The sequence below is a fragment of the Salmo salar genome, chromosome 07 (genome assembly GCF_965601325.2).
Source record: "Salmo salar chromosome 07, fSalSal1, whole genome shotgun sequence".
NCBI lineage: Eukaryota > Metazoa > Chordata > Actinopteri > Salmoniformes > Salmonidae > Salmo > Salmo salar.
The window spans coordinates 71,914,853-71,939,637 of record NC_138297.1 but is presented as its reverse complement, the minus strand read 5'-3'; the positions used below and the strand labels follow the sequence as shown (position 1 = coordinate 71,939,637).

Below are 24,785 nucleotides of genomic sequence, written 5' to 3'. Positions count from 1 at the left end.
TTATATTGGATCTTTGTCCTTTATATTGGATCTTTGTGTTTTATATTGGATCTTTGTCCTTTATATTGGATCGTTGTCCTTTATATTGGATCTTTGTCCTTTATATTGGATCTTTGTGTTTTATATTGGATCTTTGTCCTTTATATGGGATCGTTGTCCTTTATATTGGATCTTTGTCCTTTATATTGGATCGTTGTCCTTTACATTGGATCTTTGTCCTTTATATTGGATCTTTGTCCTTTATATTGGATCTTTGTCCTTTATATTGGATCTTTGTCTGGCGACTGTGAAAACGTTAGACGTGTGTAAAACCCTCCATAGTCTGTCTGTTGTAATATTATATGCCAACAGGAAACAATTACGGTGGCTGTAAGTGTATTCAGCCTATTTACAACAAGTTGTTGTTTCGTTTTGTTTTGAATTTAATTCCAATTATTCAATCTCTTTTTTTTTGTGAATTTAATCTTGCTTATTGACAACATTTGGCGTGTCCATGTTCAGCCATAATGTAATTTACAACAGGTCTATATCAGTGAGAAGGATATGTTTATATTTCAACAGGTTCAGTCATAATGTAATTTACAACAGGTCTATATCAGTGAGAATGATATGTTTATATTTCAACATGTTCAGCCATAATGTAATTTACAACAGGTCTATATCAGTGAGAATGATATGTTTATATTTCAACATGTTCAGCCATAATGTAATTTACAACAGGTCTATATCAGTGAGAAGGATATGTTTATATTTCACCATGTTCAGCCATAATGTAATTTACAACAGGTCTATATCAGTGAGAAGGATATGTTTATATTTCAACATGTTCAGCCATAATGTAATTTACAACAGGTCTATATCAGTGAGAAGGATATGTTTATATTTCAACATGTTCAGCCATAATGTAATTTACAACAGGTCTATATCAGTGAGAAGGATATGTTTATATTTCAACATGTTCAGCCATAATGTAATTTACAACAGGTCTATATCAGTGAGAATGATATGTTTATATTTCAACAGGTTCAGTCATAATGTAATTTACAACAGGTCTATATCAGTGAGAATGATATGTTTATATTTCAACAGGTTCAGCCATAATGTAATTTACAACAGGTCTATATCAGTGAGAATGATATGTTTATATTTCACCATGTTCAGCCATAATGTAATTTACAACAGGTCTATATCAGTGAGAATGATATGTTTATATTTCAACATGTTCAGTCATGCAGTTAATTAGAACAATGTGGACTGCAAACAGGTTCAAGATAACATATTTAGAAAAGATGGGATAGGTCTACATTTTGTTACTTTGTTTCTGTAAACTGTTTTACAAACTATAACGGACTAACGTTGGACTTGTACTTGATGACACTAAAGACCGTAAATACACAACTTAAAGCAACCACATATTTATCCATGGAGCACGTTCTGATTGGCCAGTAAGGGGCCAAGCCTCGACACACCCATAACTTGTTCATTCATCAAAACACAGCCCTTTTGCTCCAACGCCAGCGACTGCGCCGATAATTGTGCTTGTGAAAATAGCAAACATATTTCTGACGCACACACGAACCTATGGCGCTACCGCCCACTGCGTTAGGGTTGTTACAATAGAGTCCAGACTGAACATACATACTGACAAGAACAAAAGGTAGAAATCGAGATGGACAAAGGGTCTGACCTCACTCTATTGCAGAATAACAGAGTTATAAACCAGGATTTAGTATAACTTTCATTTTCCTCCCCTACTCCCCTCTCCTCTCCTCTCCCCTCCTCCCCTGCCCTCTCCTCTCTCCTCCTCTCCTTTCCCCTCCTCTCTTCCCCTGCCCTCTCCCCTCCTCTCCTCCCCTGCCCTCTCCTCTCCTCTCTCCTCTCCTCTCATCTCCTCTCCTCTCCTCCCCTCTCCTCCCCTCTACTCTCCTCCCCTCTACTCTCCTCCCCTCTACTCTCCTCTCCTCCCCCACTCCCCTCTCCTCCTCCTGACCCCTCTCCTCTCCTCTCATCCCATCCCCTCCTCTCCCCTCTCCTCCCCTACTCCCCTCTCCTACTCCTCTCCCCCTCTCCTTCTCCTCTCCTCTCATCCCTTCTCCTCCTCCTGTCCCCTCTCCTCCTCCCCTCCTCTGCCCCTCTCCTCCTCCCCTCTCTTCCTCCCCTGTCCTGCTGTAAAATGCTTGGCTTAACTGAGGGATGAGGACCCTGGAAGAGCAAAGGCCCTAAACAGATGAGCTTCTATAAAACCCTTCTACTTATACAAAGAACAAATGCAATACACCATGCACCACAGTGTGTGTATGTGTGTGTGTGTGTGTGTGTGTGTGTGTGTGTGTGTGTGTGTGTGTGTGTGTGTGTGTGTGTGTGTGTGTGTGTGTGTGTGTGTGTGTGTGTGTGTGTGTGTGTGTGTGTGTGTGTGTGTGTGTGTGTGTGTGTGTGTGCAGGTCCAGCCATGGGGTGTCAGTGGTTCTGGAGGAGATGTGGAGGTAGTTTACATTAATGTCAGTCACCTTCATATTAACATCGCTGGTCGATAGGTGATTGTTCTAAACTAAACTGGTCCTTTCATATGGTCATTGGTTTACTGTTGATGTGGAAATAACATTAGAGTGTGTCTTCAAAATACTATTTGTGTATTTCTGACCCGGTTTCTAATGACCTTTACTACATCTTCAGAATACTATTTGTGTATTTCTGACCCGGTTTTTAATGACCTGTACTACATCTTCAGAATACTATTTGTGTATTTCTGACCCGGTTTTTAATGACCTGTACTACATCTTCAGAATACTATTTGTGTATTTCTGACCCGGTTTTTAATGACCTGTACTACATCTTCAGACTACTATTTGTGTATTTCTGACCCGGTTTTTAATGACCTGTACTACATCTTCAGAATACTATTTGTGTATTTCTGACCCGGTTTTTAATGACCTGTACTACATCTTCAGAATACTATTTGTGTATTTCTGACCCAGTTTTTAATGACCTGTACTATATCTTCAGAATACTATTTGTGTATTTCTGACCCGGTTTTTAATGATCTGTAGTACATCTTCAGAGTACTATTTGTGTATTTCTGACCCAGTTTTAATGACCTGTACTACATCTTCAGAGTACTATTTGTGTATTTCTGACCCAGTTTTTAATGAGCTGTACTACATCTTCAGAATACTATTTGTGTATTTCTGACCCAGTTTTTAATGACCTGTACTACATCAAACAACAGCAACTTCAGTTGGTATGTCAATAAAGTTTAGATTCTTTCATCTTGAATAATAAACATGGTCATTTCTTCTAACAGCATCAGTAAAAAGTATCTAATGTAAGTTTATGGATTGTTCTACCAGGTGGTAATCGTATTAGCAGGTAGCCTAGCGGTTAGAGAGTTGGGCCAGTAACCAGCAGGTAGCCTAGCGGTTAGAGAGTTGGGCCAGTAACCAGCAGGTAGCCTAGCGGTTAGAGAGTTGGGCCAGTAACCAGCAGGTAGCCTAGCGGTTAGAGAGTTGGCCCAGTAACCCGAAAGGTTTGTTGGATCAAATCCCCGAGCTGACAAGATAAAAAAAAAATTATGTCGTTCTGCCCCTGAACAAGGCAGATAACCCACAGGGTGCCGTGGATGTTGATTAGTCCTCATTTCCATTATATTACTGTGGTAGAATACCTTTCCATTATATTACTGTGGTATAATACCTTTCCATTATATTACTGTGGTAGAATACCTTTCCATTATATTACTGTGGTAGAATACCTTTCCATTATATTACTGTGGTATAATACCTTTCCATTATATTACTGTGGTAGAATACCTTTCCATTATATTACTGTGGTAGAATACCTTTCCATTATATTACTGTGGTAGAATACCTTTCCATTATATTACTGTGGTAGAATACCTTTCCATTATATTACTGTGGTAGAATACCTTTCCATTATATTACTGTGGTAGAATACCTTTCCATTATATTACTGTGGTAGAATACCTTTCCATTATATTACTGTGGTAGAATACCTTTCCATTATATTACTGTGGTAGAATACCTTTCCATTATATTACTGTGGTAGAATACCTTTCCATTATATTACTGTGGTAGAATACCTTTCCATTATATTACTGTGGTATAATACCTTTCCATTATATTACTGTGGTAGAATACCTTTCCATTATATTACTGTGGTAGAATACCTTTCCATTATATTACTGTGGTAGAATACCTTTCCATTATATTACTGTGGTATAATACATTTCCATTATATTACTGTGGTAGAATACCTTTCCATTATATTACTGTGGTAGAATACCTTTCCATTATATTACTGTGGTAGAATACCTTTCCATTATATTACTGTGGTAGAATACCTTTCCATTATATTACTGTGGTAGAATACCTTTCCATTATATTACTGTGGTAGAATACCTTTCCATTATATTACTGTGGTAGAATACCTTTCCATTATATTACTGTGGTAGAATACCTTTCCATTATATTACTGTGGTAGAATACCTTTCCATTATATTACTGTGGTAGAATACCTTTCCATTATATTACTGTGGTAGAATACCTTTCCATTATATTACTGTGGTAGAATACCTTTCCATTATATTACTGTGGTAGAATACCTTTCCATTATATTACTGTGGTAGAATACCTTTCCATTATATTACTGTGGTATAATACCTTTCCATTATATTACTGTGGTAGAATACCTTTCCATTATATTACTGTGGTAGAATACCTTTCCATTATATTACTGTGGTAGAATACCTTTCCATTATATTACTGTGGTAGAATACCTTTCCATTATATTACTGTGGTAGAATACCTTTCCATTATATTACTGTGGTAGAATACCTTTCCATTATATTACTGTGGTATAATACCTTTCCATTATATTACTGTGGTAGAATACCTTTCCATTATATTACTGTGGTAGAATACCTTTCCATTATATTACTGTGGTAGAATACCTTTCCATTATATTACTGTGGTATAATACCTTTCCATTATATTACTGTGGTAGAATACCTTTCCATTATATTACTGTGGTAGAATACCTTTCCATTATATTACTGTGGTAGAATACCTTTCCATTATATTACTGTGGTAGAATACCTTTCCATTATATTACTGTGGTAGAATACCTTTCCATTATATTACTGTGGTATAATACCTTTCCATTATATTACTGTGGTAGAATACCTTTCCATTATATTACTGTGGTATAATACCTTTCCATTATATTACTGTGGTAGAATACCTTTCCATTATATTACTGTGGTAGAATACCTTTCCATTATATTACTGTGGTAGAATACCTTTCCATTATATTACTGTGGTAGAATACCTTTCCATTATATTACTGTGGTATAATACCTTTCCATTATATTACTGTGGTATAATACCTTTCCATTATATTACTGTGGAGAAAGGGCCTGTAACAGAGACAGGAGAAAGGGCCTGTAACAGAGACAGGAGAAAGGGCCTGTAACAGAGACAGGAGAAAGGGCCTGTAACAGAGACAGGAGAAAGGGCCTGTAACAGAGACAGGAGAAAGGGCCTGTAACAGAGACAGGAGAAAGGGCCTGTAACAGAGACAGGAGAAAGGGCCTGTAACAGAGACAGGAGAAAGGGCCTGTAACAGAGACAGGAGAAAGGGCCTGTAACAGAGACAGGAGAAAGGGCCTGTAACAGAGACAGGAGAAAGGGCCTGTAACAGAGACAGGAGAAAGGGCCTGTAACAGAGACGGGAGAAAGGGCCTGTAACAGAGACGGGAGAAAGGGCCTGTAACAGAGACGGGAGAAAGGGCCTGTAACAGAGACGGGAGAAAGGGCCTGTAACAGAGACAGGAGAAAGGGCCTGTAACAGAGACAGAAGAAAGGGCCTGTAACAGAGACAGGAGAAAGGGCCTGTAACAGAGACAGGAGAAAGGGCCTGTAACAGAGACAGGAGAAAGGGCCTGTAACAGAGACAGGAGAAAGGGCCTGTAACAGAGACAGGAGAAAGGGCCTGTAACAGAGACAGGAGAAAGGGCCTGTAACAGAGACAGGAGAAAGGGCCTGTAACAGAGACAGGAGAAAGGGCCTGTAACAGAGACAGGAGAAAGGGCCTGTAACAGAGACAGGAGAAAGGGCCTGTAACAGAGACAGGAGAAAGGGCCTGTAACAGAGACAGGAGAAAGGGCCTGTAACAGAGACAGGAGAAAGGGCCTGTAACAGAGACAGGAGAAAGGGCCTGTAACAGAGACAGGAGAAAGGGCCTGTAACAGAGACAGGAGAAAGGGCCTGTAACAGAGACAGGAGAAAGGGCCTGTAACAGAGACAGGAGAAAGGGCCTGTCTGAAATAGACCCTAGGGGCCGTGGTCAAAATCAGTGCACTATATAGGGAATAGGGTGCCATTTTGGAGGTAGACAATGTTTTGGAACAAAGATAATGAAGTTGATTTCTGTGTGGAGGCTCAGAGACTGAGAGGAGTGGCTGAGAGGAGGAGGAAGAAGGAGAGGCTGAGATGAGGAGAGACTGAGAGGAGGAGGAAGAAGGAGAGGCTGAGAGGAGGAGAGGCTGAGATGAGGAGATGATGAGAGGGGGAGATGATGAGAGGAGGAGGAAGAAGGAGAGGCTGAGATGAGGAGATGAGGAGGAGATGATGAGAGGAGGAGAGGCTGAGAGGAGGAGATGCTGAGAGGAGGAGATGCTGAGAGGAGGAGAGGCTGAGAGGAGATGAGGAGAGGCTGAGGAGGAGATGCTGAGGAGGAGATGAGGAGGGGCTGAGAGGAGGAAGAAGGAGAAGCTGAAAGGAGGAGATGATGAGAGGAGGAGAGGCTGAGAGGAGGAGATGCTGAGAGGAGGAGATGCTGAGAGGAGGAGATGCTGAGAGGAGGAGAGGAGGAGATGCTGAGAGGAGGAGAGGAGGAGGGGCTGAGAGGAGGAGAGACTGAGAGGATGAGAGGCTGGGAGGAGGAGAGGAGGAGATGCTGAGAGGAGGAGGGGCTGAGAGGAGGAGATGCTGAGAGGAGGAGGGGCTGAGAGGAGGAGATGCTGGGAGGAGGAGGGGCTGAGAGGAGGAGGGGCTGAGAGGAGGAGATGCTGGGAGGAGGAGATGCTGAGAGGAGGAGGGGCTGAGAGGAGGAGATGCTGAGAGGAGGAGGGGCTGGGAGGAGGAGATGCTGGGAGGAGGAGATGAGGAGAGGCTGAGAGGAGGAGAGGCTGAGAGGAGGAGATGCTGAGAGGAGGAGATGCTGAGAGGAGGAGATGCTGAGAGGAGGAGAGGAGGAGGGGCTGAGAGGAGGAGGGGCTGAGAGGAGGAGATGCTGGGAGGAGGAGAGGAGGAGGGCTGAGAGGAGGAGGGGCTGAGAGGAGGAGAGGAGGAGATGCTGAGAGGAGGAGAGGAGGAGGGGCTGAGAGGAGGAGAGGAGGAGGGGCTGAGAGGAGGAGAGGAGGAGGGGCTGAGAGGAGGAGGGGCTGAGAGGAGGAGATGCTGAGAGGAGGAGATGCTGAGAGGAGGAGATGCTGAGAGGAGGAGATGCTGGGAGGAGGAGGGGCTGATAGAGCCCCTTTTATGAGCTACATCTGGTCTATAAATGACTGGTAATGAAGACAACCTGGGTTGACTGTTAAAAGGACGTCCTCTAGTGGGATGAATGAGACCTGCTGGGGTGTGGAGCGTTAGCAGCCTGGAATCCACTTTCAATGCACGTTCCTTTCACTACTGAAACGAAATAAAAGTCCAATGGAGTGTGGTTTCAGTGTGGATTCCAGGCTAAAATATTCCTTCACCAGGCACAAACGATAGATATTTTACAGGAGATTCAGAAGTTGAATATCTAGGAAGGAAGGAACCATTCACCAAACACAGAGAACTGTTAGTTAAAAAGACAAGGCGTTTTAATGTAGAAATCAATTGTACATATCAATAAAATCCTAACTAAATCCCACTAGAATAATTATACAGGTAGTCTTCGTTCAGACTAGATGGCTCAGTTCTCTACGTCGCTACCAACCCAGTTTCCTTTAACTAGAGGCCTCTGGAAATTCATTCCTTATTTCTCATAAATCTATATTTTATAGATTTAACAATTGGCAGTACAAACACTTATCTCACAAACTATTACATTCAGATACTGGCATGTAATCAGGGTATGAGTCCCAAATGGAACCCTATTCCTTATATAGGGCACTACTTTTAACCAGAGCCCTATGGGACTATAAATCCACAACTTTTTTGAATAAGGTGCCATTTTGGACGCAACAGGTTGTTGGGTCAATTCTGCTTCAAGTTCAGTTGATTCATAAAATGACTAGAAGGAACCAACTAAAGGTATTGAAAAATCCCACATAGACATTAAAGAACCAAATTAAACTCCTGAATTTCAAAACAATTTTCTGAACTGACTGACCTCAACACCCCTGTTGCTTCTAATAGAGAATGAGACTCAACACAGGCTGGAATCTGGGTTTTACTCTTAGAGGGCTCGGCACTATTCATCAACGTTAGATTGTCCCTGAGTGGCCTCCAATTTCTAGTGGAAAATAAGGTACTGTTGTACTGCAGTAACATCCTGTTATAATCCTATCAGAGACACAGAAGGAACATTCTGATATGTACTGCAGTAACATCCTGTTATAATCCTATCAGAGACACAGAAGGAACATTCTGATATGTACTGCAGTAACATCCTGTTATAATCCTATCAGAGACACAGAAGGAACATTCTGATATGTACTGCAGTAACATCCTGTTATAATCCTGTCAGAGACACAGAAGGAACATTCTGATATGTACTGCAGTAACATCCTGTTATAATCCTATCAGAGACACAGAAGGAACATTCTGATATGTACTGCAGTAACATCCTGTTATAATCCTATCAGAGACACAGAAGGAACATTCTGATATGTACTGCAGTAACATCCTGTTATAATCCTATCAGAGACACAGAAGGAACATTCTGATATGTACTGCAGTAACATCCTGTTATAATCCTATCAGAGACACAGAAGGAACATTCTGATATGTACTGCAGTAACATCCTGTTATAATCCTATCAGAGACACAGAAGGAACATTCTGATATGTACTGCAGTAACATCCTGTTATAATCCTATCAGAGACACAGAAGGAACATTCTGATATGTACTGCAGTAACATCCTGTTATAATCCTATCAGAGACACAGAAGGAACATTCTGATATGTACTGCAGTAACATCCTGTTATAATCCTATCAGAGACACAGAAGGAACATTCTGATATGTACTGCAGTAACATCCTGTTATAATCCTATCAGACACACAGAAGGAACATTCTGATATGTACTGCAGTAACATCCTGTTATAATCCTATCAGAGACACAGAAGGAACATTCTGATATGTACTGCAGTAACATCCTGTTATAATCCTATCAGAGACACAGAAGGAACATTCTGATATGTACTGCAGTAACATCCTGTTATAATCCTATCAGAGACACAGAAGGAACATTCTGATATGTACTGCAGTAACATCCTGTTATAATCCTATCAGAGACACAGAAGGAACATTCTGATATGTACTGCAGTAACATCCTGTTATAATCCTATCAGAGACACAGAAGGAACATTCTGATATGTACTGCAGTAACATCCTGTTATAATCCTATCAGAGACACAGAAGGAACATTCTGATATGTACTGCAGTAACATCCTGTTATAATCCTATCAGAGACACAGAAGGAACATTCTGATATGTACTGCAGTAACATCCTGTTATAATCCTATCAGAGACACAGAAGGAACATTCTGATATGTACTGCAGTAACATCCTGTTATAATCCTATCAGACACACAGAAGGAACATTCTGATATGTACTGCAGTAACATCCTGTTATAATCCTATCAGAGACACAGAAGGAACATTCTGATATGTACTGCAGTAACATCCTGTTATAATCCTATCAGAGACACAGAAGGAACATTCTGATATGTACTGCAGTAACATCCTGTTATAATCCTATCAGAGACACAGAAGGAACATTCTGATATGTACTGCAGTAACATCCTGTTATAATCCTATCAGAGACACAGAAGGAACATTCTGATATGTACTGCAGTAACATCCTGTTATAATCCTATCAGAGACACAGAAGGAACATTCTGATATGTACTGCAGTAACATCCTGTTATAATCCTATCAGAGACACAGAAGGAACATTCTGATATGTACTGCAGTAACATCCTGTTATAATCCTATCAGAGACACAGAAGGAACATTCTGATATGTACTGCAGTAACATCCTGTTATAATCCTATCAGAGACACAGAAGGAACATTCTGATATGTACTGCAGTAACATCCTGTTATAATCCTATCAGAGACACAGAAGGAACAGCTTTGGTGTCCATCATACTTTCTAATGATAAACGTAGATGTATCCTCAAGCACATTCAATGGAGACCCTCAAAGACAGGGCCCTTGTAGTGGTGTGTGTGTGTGTGTGTGTGTGTGTGTGTGTGTGTGTGTGTGTGTGTGTGTGTGTGTGTGTGTGTGTGTGTGTGTGTGTGTGTGTGTGTGTGTGTGTGTGTGTGTGTGTGTCCTCAGGCCTCTACAGATAAAGTGCTATAATCAGGACCCTATAGGCCATAGAGCTGGTGGTGACCAGTCCGATGAGGAAGGCCACAGCTCTGCTGGGCTGGCGCAGGGGGAGGACGTAGGCCACCGTGTGGAAGAGCCTGGAACCAACAAACACCCGGAAGTGGAGCAGAGCAGTGGAGAGGTCTGGCCCCGTCAGGGTATACAGCAGACCAATCACTACGAACGGAATGATGTTCTCCAGGTCGTTCTGGTGGCATCTGGGGAATGAGAGAGAGTTCAGATTATCTGGGGAATGAGAGAGAGTTCAGATTATCTGGGGAATGAGAGAGAGAGTTCAGATTATCTGGGGAATGAGAGAGAGTTCAGATTATCTGGGGAATATGAGAGAGAGTTCAGATCAGTATATCAAAATATTTGGAAAAGTAAAATGTCTAAATTAATTCCATTAAAAGCAGGATTTCTACCAGCTCTTTCCAGTCATAGTTACAGCAGCTGTACGTCAGCGTGAACCTTAGAGATATGTTTCCATGATATTTCTACGGGGATACCTTCGTACTCTCTCCACATCAGGATCCACCCTGACCATCTTCTTCTTGTCCTCTGTAGAGGAGACCAGACTGGTGTCCTCCTGGTTAGCAAATGCCTGGAGGGAGGTGGAAGCAAGAAGGGACATGTTTTTTCCTTGTTCAATTTCAACCTCAGCTCTGTCAGACCAGGGAGGATCAAGGCTCGTTCATTATTTTTATTTCATTTATTTATTTATCCTTAATTTACCTAGGGCAAGTCAGTTAAGAACGCATTCTTATTTACAATGACGGCCTACCCCGGCAAAACCCGGACGACGCTGGGGCCAATTGTGTGCCGCCCCTATGGGTCTCCCGATCACGACCGGATGTGATACAGCCTGGATTCAACACACTTCTTACCACTGTTCTGTTCCATTCAGGAAATCACATTTAAATTCACTTGGAATTATGTTTAAAAAAAAAATTACAACCATTTTTGAAGTGTTTTGTTAGTAGAACTTTCCTGCAGTCAATGACCAAAATCACCCTCTTCCACCTCATGGGTGGAATGTTATTCATATTTTTCATAATTTCATCATTCATAAAGATATATATATTTTTTAAACAGACAAAAATCCTGTGTTTATTTATATTTTAATCTTCTGTGATGTACATTAAGTGTAATATTGGGATGCAAACTCAAAATGTAATACATTTCAACTCTATATCTGACATGATACAGGTGACTTCTTCTTTAAACCCATAACCATCTGTGTGAGGTGGATACTTTAGTTTCAAAGTCGATTTGTTTCAGACTACCCAGAATCACTCTGTGTGACCCTGATTTAGCCCCCTGCAGTAAAATGAAGAGAAAACAAGTTTAAGGTTGTTTTCTGTGTATTTGCGTGTTCCAAACTCTAGGTTTGTGTACCTTTCTGGTGAGTCTGAAGTATCCAGTCATAGGAGACATTAGCATCATCTTGAGGACGACGATAGTGGCGTAGGTAGAGAAGGCCAGGAACACCTCGCTGTCGATCATATGAGTTAGTTCTGCCATGTCTGTTCGGTTGAGTCCCGCTAGACAACAGAACAGACAACGTAAACTCAGCGATGACACCGGTTTAGGTTTGATTGAACTTCAGGTGGATTTGAAAAAGGGGTTTTACATTTCAACTTGAAAAAAAAATGTTTCATTAAATAAAATAAAACACGTAATTGATCATTGATCTAATGGTAATAACACGTTAATAAACCTTATGCATGTAGATATTTATTGATTTACGACAACTCTTGTTTGTTCTTTTTATTAGGGTGCTATTGCAGAGTTTTGGAGAGCAGTGTTCAATGGCAAAACCCAACACTTATGTTTCTAATCGTTGTAATGTGTGACATGTTTACTGTTTCTGGGGTAGCTTACACACAGATACAATTTACCCAAAAGAAAGGTAGTACTTTCCCCGTGTATACTATGATAAATTAAATGTATGCATTGTATTGTTACACAATGTCTCCCATACACATGTTATAAACTGTTAGCGCGTTAGCGTTAGCGCATTTACATAGTCTACTCACATTACGCAAAATAGCCTCCTTTTTTTCTTCAGAGAACGATACAAATGTAACTATTGTACAGGCTACATTTGGAAACACATGCGCTACAATAATACCCGCTGATGGCGTTAGCAAAGTTTATTTTGAGTTGAGCAAATAGTTTCATACCTTTTCCAGAAGTTGGTGTTTGAATCTGACCCAGGGTAAAGTACCAGCCTACTGGACTGTGCCTATGTGGGCGGTTTGTTCATGTAGTTTCAGAAAAAAAACAGGCGAATATTTGGAATTCCGCCAAGTCTGCGGCTCAACCAAAAAAAACGCGCCCACTTCCTCCAATGACTTTAATATGCTACCGTTCATTGTCTGATGAACACATTTTCATCTATAACATCTATGTATATTCCTTCTACAAAACAAATACCATGAGACATGTCATTCTGGAGAATGTTCGTTTATTTACAGGGAGAAAGCGTAAACAAGGTAAACCAATTAGTGGGATTACAGAAATGTCGCCTAGTAAACATATCAGATGATATGTAGATCTAAAAAAATATACAGAATTTAAAAAGATAAAAGAATTAGATCAAGTAAGGTCATATTCATTAGCCAATTAGCAAAATAGCTCTGGTATTTGTAGCCTACTTCATAGGCCTATTTAAATTCAGCTAAAACAATAGTTTCCCCCCATTTTTTAATTAAACTTTAATTTCCAAAACCCGAATAGAATAATTTATAAACATTAGATTATCACATCAGATGCAAAAAAATGTCTAAGATATAAAATAGGTGTTTGCAGTCAGTCAGACAACCAGACAGACCGGTCTGTAGTGCTGTGGGCCAGACAACCAGACAGACAGGTCTGTAGTGCTGTGTGACAGACCGGTCTGTAGTGCTGTGGGCCAGACAACCAGACAGACCGGTATGTAGTGCTGTGTGACAGACCGGTCTGTAGTGCTGTGTGACAGACCGGTCTGTAGTGCTGTGGGCCAGACAACCAGACAGACCGGGATGTAGTGCTGTGTGACAGACCGGTCTGTAGTGCTGTGGGCCAGACCGGTCTGTAGTGCTGTGTGACAGACCGGTCTGTAGTGCTGTGTGACAGACCGGTCTGTAGTGCTCGGTATTACTGCACTATTGGACCTAGAAACACAAGCATTTTAAAGCACCCGCGATAACATCTGTAAATCTGTATACACGACCAATAAACTGGTGATGTGATGTGGGTAAAACAGGCAGATACATGCGGTATCAGATACTCAACTACACTTGATTTTAGTTTAGGGCTCCGTTCAATCCGTATCGCCTAAGTTCAGCGCTGTAGCGCACATGAAATGTAAATGTAGTTTCCGAATTAAGTGATATATGCAGCGTTTACCTGGAATGGAGTCTCCGAGGGAACATTACCGTTCAATGTCTATTGCGCTCCAGCACTGAACTTCCGTGAAATAGATTGAATCGAGCACTAAGTTTAGTTTAATTATTTTTGCTCATATTATAATTTTTTTGCACAGATCAAATTTAGTTCTGGGTTAAAAACAAAACGTGCAGGGAATGTCAAGTTAGTCTGCCTGATACAACAGAACCAATAGAATAGTCCCAGAAGTGCAAACTCCAAGTTCAATCAAGCACTGTCAAATGTATTTAACATTATGTAGCCTATTTGACCCAGGTCTGATAAATGTGTGAGTGTCTCCTCAGGGGTAGAGTGTCCCGTGGACTATTTTAGGCCATCTGAAAACTTTGAATCAATCAATCTGATTAATTGATTGATCGCCTCTTCAGAGATGGGTTGTGCTTAGCACCCTGTATGCCATGGAGAAGGTAGCGCCCATGCCAACCATCCAAGCTAGACCTCTGCTGGGCTGGCGCAGGGGGAGGACGTAGGCCACCGTGTGGAAGAGCCTGGAACCAACAAACACCCGGAAGTGGAGCAGAGCAGTGGAGAGGTCTGGACCCGTCAGGGTATACAGCAGACCAATCACTACGAACGGAGTGATGTTCTCCAGGTCGTTCTGGTGGCATCTGGGGAATGAGAGAGAGTTCAGATTATCTGGGGAATGAGAGAGAGAGTTCAGATTATCTGGGAAATATGAGAGAGAAAGAGAGAGAGAGAGTTCAGATCATCTGGGGAATGAGAGAGAGAGATTTCAGATCATCTGGGGAATGAGAGAGAGAGAGAGAGAGTTCAGATTATCTGGGGAATGAGAGAGAGAGTTCAGATTATCTGGGGAATGAGAGAGAGAGAGTTTAGATTATCTGGGGAATGAGAGAGAGAGAGTTCAGATTATCTGGGGAATGAGAGAGAGAGTTCAGATCAGAGAATGTAAGAGCTATACTAGACCAGATATTTAGATGGACGACTCCATCTCTACTCATGGAATCCCAATCCTTTAAAGTTTTAAATATTTGGGAATAGATTTACTTCCTTCTTTAGATAAAACCGCTGGCAGAAACTGTAACACAACGCTCAAATCAATTCAATCCGACCTCACTAGATGGAACAACATCCCAGTTGCTATCTGTTGTCCAAATCTATATGTTACCACGGCTGAATTTCTGTAGTTCAATGCTTCCCATGGCTCCTCCTTCTGGCTACTGGGATAAAACTCATAGTGCGGTTTAAAAATGTACAGTATATGTCGGGGTAAATTATTAAATATATAATTAATACATTTACAAGGAGGGAAAGACATATGAGGACTATTCGTATCAAACCTTAAAATTGTATTTCCAGGCATAATATGGTGTCTCCTATTGCCTTGGAAGAGGTAGTCTCCACTGTTATATCCCTTAAACAATGTAATATGGTGTCTCCTAGTGCCCTGGAAGAGGTAGTCTCCACTGTTATATCCCTTAAACAATGTAATATGGAGTCTCCTACTGCCCTGGAAGAGGTAGTCTCCACTGTTATATCCCTTAAACAATGTAAATTACTCTTTGGTCCTATTACTGCTCACACAATCTATATTTGGTACAAAATGGAAAAATAATGTAATTGGGAATCAAAATCGCATGCCCGTACTCCAATATTTCACAATGATGCCTTCCCACCAAATGTTCCAAAAGTGGAATCCGTACCCATGGCGATATCATGGACAGTAAAGGCTTGAGAACATTCCAGGATGTGAAAGATAAATACACATTACCAGGCAACTCCTTTTTTCCTATATTTACCATTGAGTTCAGCTATGCTGACCTATGGAGCACCTACCGAACCATGCAATGATGGGATTTATAAATACACCATCTGAGATATATAAATACACGATCTGGGATTTATAAATACACCATCTGGGATTCATAAATACATGATCTGGGATTCATAAATACACCATCTGGGATTCATAAATATACCATCTGGGATTTATAAATACATGATCTGGGATTTATAAATACACGATCTGGGATTCATAAATACACGATCTGGGATTTATAAATACACGATCTAGGATTTATAAATACACGATCTGGGATTTATAAATACACGATCTGGGATTTATAAATACACAATCTGGGATTTATAAATACACGATCTGGGATATATAAATACACGATCTGGGATATATAAATACATGATCTGGGATTTATAAATACACTATCTGGGATTCATAAATACACGATCTGGGATTTATAAATACATGATCTGGGATTTATAAATACACGATCTGGGATTCATAAATACACGATCTGGGATTTATAAATACACGATCTAGGATTTATAAATACACGATCTGGGATTTATAAATACACGATCTGGGATATATAAATACATGATCTGGGATTTATAAATACACGATCTGGGATTTATAAATACATGATCTGGGATTCATAAATACATGATCTGGGATTCATAAATACATGATCTGGGATATATAAATACACGATCTGGGATTTATAAATACACGATCTGGGATTCATAAATACATGATCTGGGATTTATAAATACATGATCTGGGATTTATAAATACACGATCTGGGATTTATAAATACACGATCTGGGATTTATAAATACACGATCTGGGATTCATAAATACATGATCTGGGATTTATAAATACACCATCTGGGATTTATAAATACACGATCTGGGCTCCGTTAAAGGACTGATCTCTTTTGAACAACTTCTGGTAAAATATGACCTTGGCATCCCGTAATCCGAACCGTCAATTTATACATTATTAAAATCACAGACTGTATTTAACACCTAAGGAAACGTTTTATGATGAAAATGGCCCCAACTCCCATATGTTTACTATGTCCCCTTAAATCAGGTAGACCAGTTCCTTCATATGATGTGGGAGGACCCTTGCAGTTAAACGATTCCAGGGAAAAGATACAAAAATACATTTTGAAGAGCATGAATTTAAATATTCAGTGTTTTGCATCTATTATGTTACTTAACGACGTTAGGTCCTTGAATCTCTCAGTCAATCAGAGAAGATTACTGTTGGCAGGCAGCACTGTTGGATCTAAGGTGGCGACCACCTCACTCATGGTTTCCTGGTGGGAGGATGGATGGGGACTGAGGGGGGGAATGTGTCAGGGTTGTCGTTGCATGCATTTATTTGACTGTATTTGAACCAACTCTGAAAAAGAGTTGGTTACAAAAAAGAATAGAATAGAACAAAAGTATTTAATAACTGAAGTCTAGGGGGGGCCTCTATAAGTCTAGGGGGGCCTCTATAAGTCTATGGGGGGATCTATAAGTCTAGGGGGGGGGGATCTATAAGTCTAGGGGGGGCCTCTATAAGTCTATGGGGGGGATCTATAAGTCTAGGGGGGGGGATCTATAAGTCTAGGGGGGGGCCTCTATAAGTCTAGGGGGGCCTCTATAAGTCTAGGGGGGGCCTCTATAAGTCTAGGGGGGGATCTATAAGTCTAGGGGGGATCTATAAGTCTAGGAGGGCCTCTATAAGTCTAGGGGGGGGCTCTATAAGTCTAGGGGGGACTCTATAAGTCTAGGGGGGGATCTATAAGTCTAGGGGGACCCTCTATAAGTCTAGGGGGGGGGGGGATCTATAAGTTTAGGGGGGGGCTCTATACGTCTAGTAGGGGGTGTTCTATAAGTCCAGGGGGCCTCTATAAGTCTAGTGGGGCCTCTATACATTTGGGGGGGGGGCTATAAGTCTAGGGGGGGCCTCTATAAGTCTAGGGGGACTCTATAAGGGTGGGCCTACCTTCTCACACGTTCCACATCCGGGTCAACTCTCAGCATCCTCTTCTTGTCCTCTGGAGTCTTAGCCATCCCTGTGTCTTCCACGTTGGCAAAACACTGTGGAGGGAGAGACACTTTTACACCATAGAGTTCACTTACAGGCTATATAACACCGTGGAGAAGGAGACAAGTTTACACCATAGAGTTCACTTACATGCTATATAACACCGTGGAGAAGGAGACAAGTTTACACCATAGAGTTCACTTACAGGCTATATAACACTGTGGAGGGAGAGACAAGTTTACACCATAGAGTTCACTTACAGGCTATTTAACACTGTGGAGGAAGAGACACTTTTACACCATAGAGTTCACTTACAGGCTATATAACACCGTGGAGGGAGATTACCACATTCCTGTACATTTCTGGTGAGTCTGAAGTATCCAGTCATAGGAGACATCAGCATCATCTTGAGGACGACGATAGTGGCGTAGGTAGAGAAGGCCAGGAACACCTCGCTGTCGATCCCGGATGGCATTTCCTTCGTCTTGTTATTACTCTGCTATGACCAACGAGAGACACGGTAAACAGCATTGGACTTTTTGCTCTTTATAAAGACAGCCTGAACGGTGAGTACCAATATTTACAGAAGTCATCATGCATACTGAACATGTATTAAATTCCAATGAAACCACCAACATGCTGGGCCCAGACATCCAACACCGTCTGATTCACAGACTGACACATAGCAACGAATATGATAGTATCTATAGTCTGACTGGTGTATAGACTAGCATCTATAAACACAGCTGCTGTTAAGGTATCTGTAGTCTGGTGTACAGACTAGCATCTATAAACACAGCTGCTGTTAAGGTATCTGTAGTCTGGTGTACAGACTAGCATCTATAAACACAGCTGCTGTTAAGGGATCTGTAGTCTGGTGTACAGACTAGCATCTATAAACACAGCTGCTGTTAAGGTATCTGTAGTCTGGTGTACAGACTAGCATCTATAAACACAGCTGCTGTTAAGGGATCTGTAGTCTGGTGTACAGACTAGCATCTATAAACACAGCTGCTGTTAAGGTATCTGTAGTCTGACTGGTGTACAGACTAGCATCTATAAACACAGCTGCTGTTAAGGTATCTGTAGTCTGGTGTACAGACTAGCATCTATAAACACAGCTGCTGTTAAGGTATCTGTAGTCTGACTGGTGTATAGACTAGCATCTATAAACACAGCTGCTGTTAAGGTATCTGTAGTCTGGTGTACAGACTAGCATCTATAAACACAGCTGCTGTTAAGGGATCTGTAGTCTGACTGATGTATAGACTAGCATCTATAAACACAGCTGCTGTTAAGGTATCTGTAGTCTGGTGTACAGACTAGCATCTATAAACACAGCTGCTGTTAAGGTATCTGTAGTCTGGTGTACAGACTAGCATCTATAAACACAGCTGCTGTTAAGGTATCTGTAGTCTGGTGTACAGACTAGCATCTATAAACACAGCTGCTGTTAAGGGATCTGTAGTCTGGTGTACAGACTAGCATCTATAAACACAGCTGCTGTTAAGGTATCTGTAGTCTGACTGGTGTATAGACTAGCATCTATAAACACAGCTGCTGTTAAGGTATCTGTAGTCTGGTGTACAGACTAGCATCTATAAACACAGCTGCTGTTAAGGTATCTGTAGTCTGACTGGTGTACAGACTAGCATCTATAAACACAGCTGCTGTTAAGGGAGTTGTAGTCTGGTGTACAGACTAGCATCTATAAACACAGCTGCTGTTAAGGTATCTATAGTCTGGTGTACAGACTAGCATCTATAAACACAGCTGCTGTTAAGGTATCTGTAGTCTGGTGTACAGACTAGCATCTATAAACACAGCTGCTGTTAAGGTATCTATAGTCTGACTGGTGTACAGACTAGCATCTATAAACACAGCTGCTGTTAAGGGATCTGTAGTCTGGTGTACAGACTAGCATCTATAAACACAGCTGCTGTTAAGGTATCTATAGTCTGACTGGTGTACAGACTAGCATCTATAAACACAGCTGCTGTTAAGGGATCTGTAGTCTGGTGTACAGACTAGCATCTATAAACACAGCTGCTGTTAAGGGATCTGTAGTCTGACTGATGTATAGACTAGCATCTATAAACACAGCTGCTGTTAAGGTATCTGTAGTCTGGTGTACAGACTAGAATCTAAAACACAGCTGCTGTTAAGGTATCTGTAGTCTGACTGGTGTACAGACTAGCATCTATAAACACAGCTGCTGTTAAGGGATCTGTAGTCTGGTGTACAGACTAGCATCTATAAACACAGCTGCTGTTAAGGGATCTGTAGTCTGACTGATGTATAGACTAGCATCTATAAACACAGCTGCTGTTAAGGTATCTGTAGTCTGGTGTACAGACTAGAATCTAAAACACAGCTGCTGTTAAGGTATCTGTAGTCTGACTGGTGTACAGACTAGCATCTATAAACACAGCTGCTGTTAAGGTATCTGTAGTCTGGTGTACAGACTAGCATCTATAAACACAGCTGCTGTTAAGGTATCTGTAGTCTGACTGATGTATAGACTAGCATCTATAAACACAGCTGCTGTTAAGGTATCTGTAGTCTGGTGTACAGACTAGCATCTAAAACACAGCTGCTGTTAAGGTATCTGTAGTCTGACTGGTGTACAGACTAGCATCTATAAACACAGCTGCTGTTAAGGTATCTGTAGTCTGGTGTACAGACTAGCATCTATAAACACAGCTGCTGTTAAGGTATCTATAGTCTGACTGGTGTACAGACTAGCATCTATAAACACAGCTGCTGTTAAGGGATCTGTAGTCTGGTGTACAGACTAGCATCTATAAACACAGCTGCTGTTAAGGTATCTGTAGTCTGGTGTACAGACTAGCATCTATAAACACAGCTGCTGTTAAGGTATCTATAGTCTGACTGGTGTACAGACTAGCATCTATAAACACAGCTGCTGTTAAGGTATCTGTAATCTGGTGTACAGACTAGCATCTATAAACACAGCTGCTGTTAAGGTATCTGTAGTCTGGTGTACAGACTAGCATCTATAAACACAGCTGCTGTTAAGGGATCTGTAGTCTGGTGTACAGACTAGCATCTATAAACACAGCTGCTGTTAAGGGATCTGTAGTCTGACTGGTGTACAGACTAGCATCTATAAACACAGCTGCTGTTAAGGGATCTGTAGTCTGGTGTACAGACTAGCATCTATAAACACAGCTGCTGTTAAGGGATCTGTAGTCTGGTGTACAGACTAGCATCTATAAACACAGCTGCTGTTAAGGTATCTGTAGTCTGGTGTACAGACTAGCATCTATAAACACAGCTGCTGTTAAGGTATCTGTAGTCTGACTGGTGTACAGACTAGCATCTATAAACACAGCTGCTGTTAAGGTATCTGTAGTCTGGTGTACAGACTAGCATCTATAAACACAGCTGCTGTTAAGGGATCTGTAGTCTGGTGTACAGACTAGCATCTATAAACACAGCTGCTGTTAAGGGATCTGTAGTCTGGTGTACAGACTAGCATCTATAAACACAGCTGCTGTTAAGGTATCTGTAGTCTGGTGTACAGACTAGCATCTATAAACACAGCTGCTGTTAAGGGATCTGTAGTCTGGTGTACAGACTAGCATCTATAAACACAGCTGCTGTTAAGGGATCTGTAGTCTGGTGTACAGACTAGCATCTATAAACACAGCTGCTGTTAAGGTATCTGTAGTCTGACTGGTGTATAGACTAGCATCTATAAACACAGCTGCTGTTAAGGTATCTGTAGTCTGGTGTACAGACTAGCATCTATAAACACAGCTGCTGTTAAGGTAGCTTGTTTTTGGTCACAGGTTCAGGAATTGCTGAAGAGTTGCAACATTTACCTGGAGCTAACTCTGCAGATAACACTACTGGGTGATCTGATAACTCTGCAGATAACACTACTGGGTGATCTGATAACCCTGCAGACTGGGTGATCTGATAACCCTGCAGATAGCAATACTGGGTGATCTGATAACCCTGCAGATAGCAATACTGGGTGATCTGATAACCCTGCAGATAGCAATACTGGGTGATCTGATAACCCTGCAGATAGCAATACTGGGAGATCTGATAACCCTGCAGACAGCAATACTGGGTGATCTGATAACCCTGCAGACAGCACTACTGGGTGATCTGATAACCCTGCAGATAGCAATACTGGGAGATCTGATAACCCTGCAGATAGCAATACTGGGAGATCTGATAACCCTGCAGACAGCAATACTGGGTGATCTGATAACCCTGCAGACAGCACTACTGGGTGATCTGATAACCCTGCAGATAGCAATACTGGGAGATCTGATAACCCTGCAGATAGCAATACTGGGTGATCTGATAACCCTGCAGATAGCACTACTGGGTGATCTGATAACCCTGCAGATAGCACTACTGGGTGATCTGATAACTCTTGCAGATAGCACTACTGGGTGATCTGATAACTCTGCAGATAACACTACTGGGTGATCTGATAACTCTGCAGATAACACTACTGGTGATCTGATAACTCTGCAGATAGCACTACTGGGTGATCTGATAACTCTGCAGATAGCACTACTGGGTGATCTGATAACTCTGCAGATAACACTACTGGGTGATCTGATAACTCTGCAGATAGCACTACTGGGTGATCTGATAACTCTGCAGATAACACTACTGGGTGATCTGATAACTCTGCCATGATAACACTACTGGGTGATCTGAAAACTCTGCAGATAACACTACTGGGTGATCTGATAACCCTGCAGACAGCACTGCTGGGTGATCTGATAACCTGCAGATAGCACTACTGGGTGATCTGATAACTCTGCAGATAGCACTACTGGGTGATCTGATAACTCTGCAGATAGCACTACTGGGTGATCTGATAACTCTGCAGATAACACTACTGGGTGATCTGATAACTCTGCAGATAGCACTACTGGGTGATCTGAAAAGTCATAGTCAATCAATTAATCATATAAATATTATTTTAGCAAAAAATGTTTATCTTTAATTTAGAATCTGTAGAAACTATGAGAATAGAAAGGTTCAGAACTTTTGTGAAACATCACAGCACAGTTGAAAAAGATATGGCAAATAGAAACCCAATATGGATGGTGTTAAGAGATGGGAGGGGTTGAATGGAGCTGAAGGGTGGGACTAACAACAACAAGATAACAAATGTAAAATATACTGTGTCTGTAAAATGTATATAGGTTCAGAACTTTTGTGAAATAGCACAGTTACAAATGAACATGGTAGTCGTATGTAAAATAGTCGTATGCTTGAGAAATTGAAATTATTCGTTTTTTGATGTTTTGTATTTCTCGCCCTGCTGTTCCATTGGATGTTGGCTAGGCGTTCCGCCTGTCCTCAACATTAAGTAAAAAATAAATTATCAAAGCAGCCTATTGTTAAGTTCTATAAAATCCATTCAATGCACTATCAATAAGCAACGCACTGCTATGCAGGTTTTGCCTGTCAATGTCAACAGCAACATTTGAATTAAAACCCCAATCTGTTTGAATGATAGGCTACTGCTGCAAGTTCCGTATGTCACTGTGTTCAGCTCACGGCTCTTATCACTATCATAGCAGCGCAGCAGTGGGTTTTATCGTTCAAATGTAACCGTCGCATATGGCGTCAGATAAGTAGCCTAACATGTAGCCAAAGTTCAACAAAATAATTCGCGCGAGGAGTTAGGGCTAAAATAAAACACTTTCTTTTGCTGATGTTACACTAACTGTCTGTTACTGGCGCACAACCCCGTCCTGCACCGGCTGTAGATTACACACAGAAAACCCCTGGATGAACTTTGATGAATGTGGAAAAAATATTTTTACCAGTCGGGAGTGTAAGTCCTTCTCTCTGTAAATCAGGAGTAGAAGTATATGTGAAGTAGTATATTTCACAGACCAGAGATCGTTTGACACTGCAAAGGAAGGTGTTGTTGAATTCTTGGACACTTGGACCAAAGCCACATGTGGTGTTGCGCAATTGAGGGCAGGTTGAATTGACACACATTCCACTACCAACGGTAAACATTGTTATTGTTAGGCAACAATTTGTATGGTATATATACCCTTACGAAAAAATATTGCAGTCAGAGTGCAGTACAACTGCAGTACACAGTAGTATAACTGTAGTTAGAGTGCAGTACAACTGCAGTACACAGTAGTATAACTGTAGTTAGAGTGCAGTACAACTGCAGTACACTGTAGTATAACTGTAGTTAGAGTGCAGTACAACTGCAGTACACTGTAGTATAACTGTAGTTAGAGTGCAGTACAACTGCAGTACACTGTAGTATAACTGTAGTTAGAGTGCAGTACAACTGCAGTTAGAGTGCAGTACAACTGCAGTACACTGTACTATAACTGTAGTTAGAGTGCAGTATAATTAGAGTATGCTGCAAATACTGCGTCCAAAAGAACACAGTTTTTTTACTGCAGTAATTTTCCAGTGTGAGCTCAGTTAGGGTGCAGTATAACCGCAGCTCAGCTGCAGTACACTGCAGTTATTCTGTAATTACTGAGTCCAAAGTACCACAGTCGACTGCAGCTACTGCACTTTAACTGCAGCTTCAAAACTACTATATTTTTTTGTAAGAGTCAGTTCGTTTTTGCAAGAAACTGCAGTGTGCACATTTTGATTTTGGGTGTGTGTGTGTCTGCATGTGTGTGTGTGTGTGTGTGTGTGTGTGTGTGTGTGTGTGTGTGTGTGTGTGTGTGTGTGTCTGCATGTGTGTGTGTGTGTGTGTGTGTGTGTGTGTGTGTGTGTGTGTGTGTGTGTGTGTGTGTGTGTGTGTGTGTGTGTGTGTGTGTGTGTGTGTGTGTGTGTGTCTGCCTGCATGCCTCTGTGTGTGTGTGTGTGTCTGTCTGCATGTCTCTGTGTGTGTGTGTGTCTGCATGCCTCTGTGTGTGTGTCTGCATGTGTGTGTGTGTGTGTGTGTGTGCCTTCCC

The 24,785-nt window shown here is 41.3% G+C and overlaps 2 protein-coding genes across 4 annotated transcripts; both read right to left on the bottom strand.

The window, feature by feature from the left end:
• Positions 1 to 7,858: 7,858 nt before the first annotated feature.
• Positions 7,859 to 12,912, bottom strand: LOC106590880 (microsomal glutathione S-transferase 1). 2 transcript variants are annotated; one of them, XM_014182056.3, is made up of 4 exons: positions 12,790 to 12,912; positions 12,002 to 12,147; positions 11,113 to 11,207; positions 7,859 to 10,821 (listed from the first exon to the last, which is right to left on the bottom strand). In XM_014182056.3, the coding sequence occupies exons 2-4, from the start codon at positions 12,125 to 12,127 to the stop codon at positions 10,575 to 10,577; spliced, it is 468 nt and encodes a 155-aa protein (XP_014037531.1). In that variant the 5' UTR covers positions 12,128 to 12,147; positions 12,790 to 12,912; the 3' UTR covers positions 7,859 to 10,574. The 2 variants fall into 2 exon arrangements, with proteins under 2 accessions (XP_014037531.1, XP_082834169.1); XM_082978043.1 differs by having other exon boundaries at positions 12,643 to 12,796.
• A 144-nt stretch (positions 12,913 to 13,056) lies between these two features.
• On the bottom strand, positions 13,057 to 23,812 carry LOC123743793 (microsomal glutathione S-transferase 1). 2 transcript variants are annotated; one of them, XM_082978041.1, is made up of 4 exons: positions 23,667 to 23,812; positions 18,197 to 18,337; positions 17,797 to 17,891; positions 13,057 to 14,643 (listed from the first exon to the last, which is right to left on the bottom strand). In XM_082978041.1, exons 2-4 carry the CDS (start codon positions 18,311 to 18,313, stop codon positions 14,400 to 14,402), a joined length of 456 nt encoding a protein of 151 aa, XP_082834167.1. In that variant the 5' UTR covers positions 18,314 to 18,337; positions 23,667 to 23,812; the 3' UTR covers positions 13,057 to 14,399. The 2 variants fall into 2 exon arrangements, with proteins under 2 accessions (XP_082834167.1, XP_082834168.1); XM_082978042.1 differs by having other exon boundaries at positions 18,197 to 18,334; positions 23,667 to 23,798.
• Positions 23,813 to 24,785: the final 973 nt, after the last annotated feature.

Excerpts from the sequence above, each read along its gene's own strand:
- LOC106590880 (XM_014182056.3), bottom strand. The coding sequence starts at position 12,127 with ATGGCAGAACTAACTCATATGATCGACAGCGAGGTGTTCCTGGCCTTC. Across the intron at positions 11,208-12,001 it reads ACTTCAGACTCACCAGAAAG|GCATTTGCTAACCAGGAGGA; the intron begins GTACACAAACCT and ends ACCTCCCTCCAG. Across the intron at positions 10,822-11,112 it reads GATGTGGAGAGAGTACGAAG|ATGCCACCAGAACGACCTGG; the intron begins GTATCCCCGTAG and ends CTCATTCCCCAG.
- LOC123743793 (XM_082978041.1), bottom strand. The coding sequence starts at position 18,313 with ATGCCATCCGGGATCGACAGCGAGGTGTTCCTGGCCTTCTCTACCTAC. Across the intron at positions 17,892-18,196 it reads ACTTCAGACTCACCAGAAAT|TGTTTTGCCAACGTGGAAGA; the intron begins GTACAGGAATGT and ends CTCCCTCCACAG. Across the intron at positions 14,644-17,796 it reads GATGTGGAACGTGTGAGAAG|ATGCCACCAGAACGACCTGG; the intron begins GTAGGCCCACCC and ends CTCATTCCCCAG.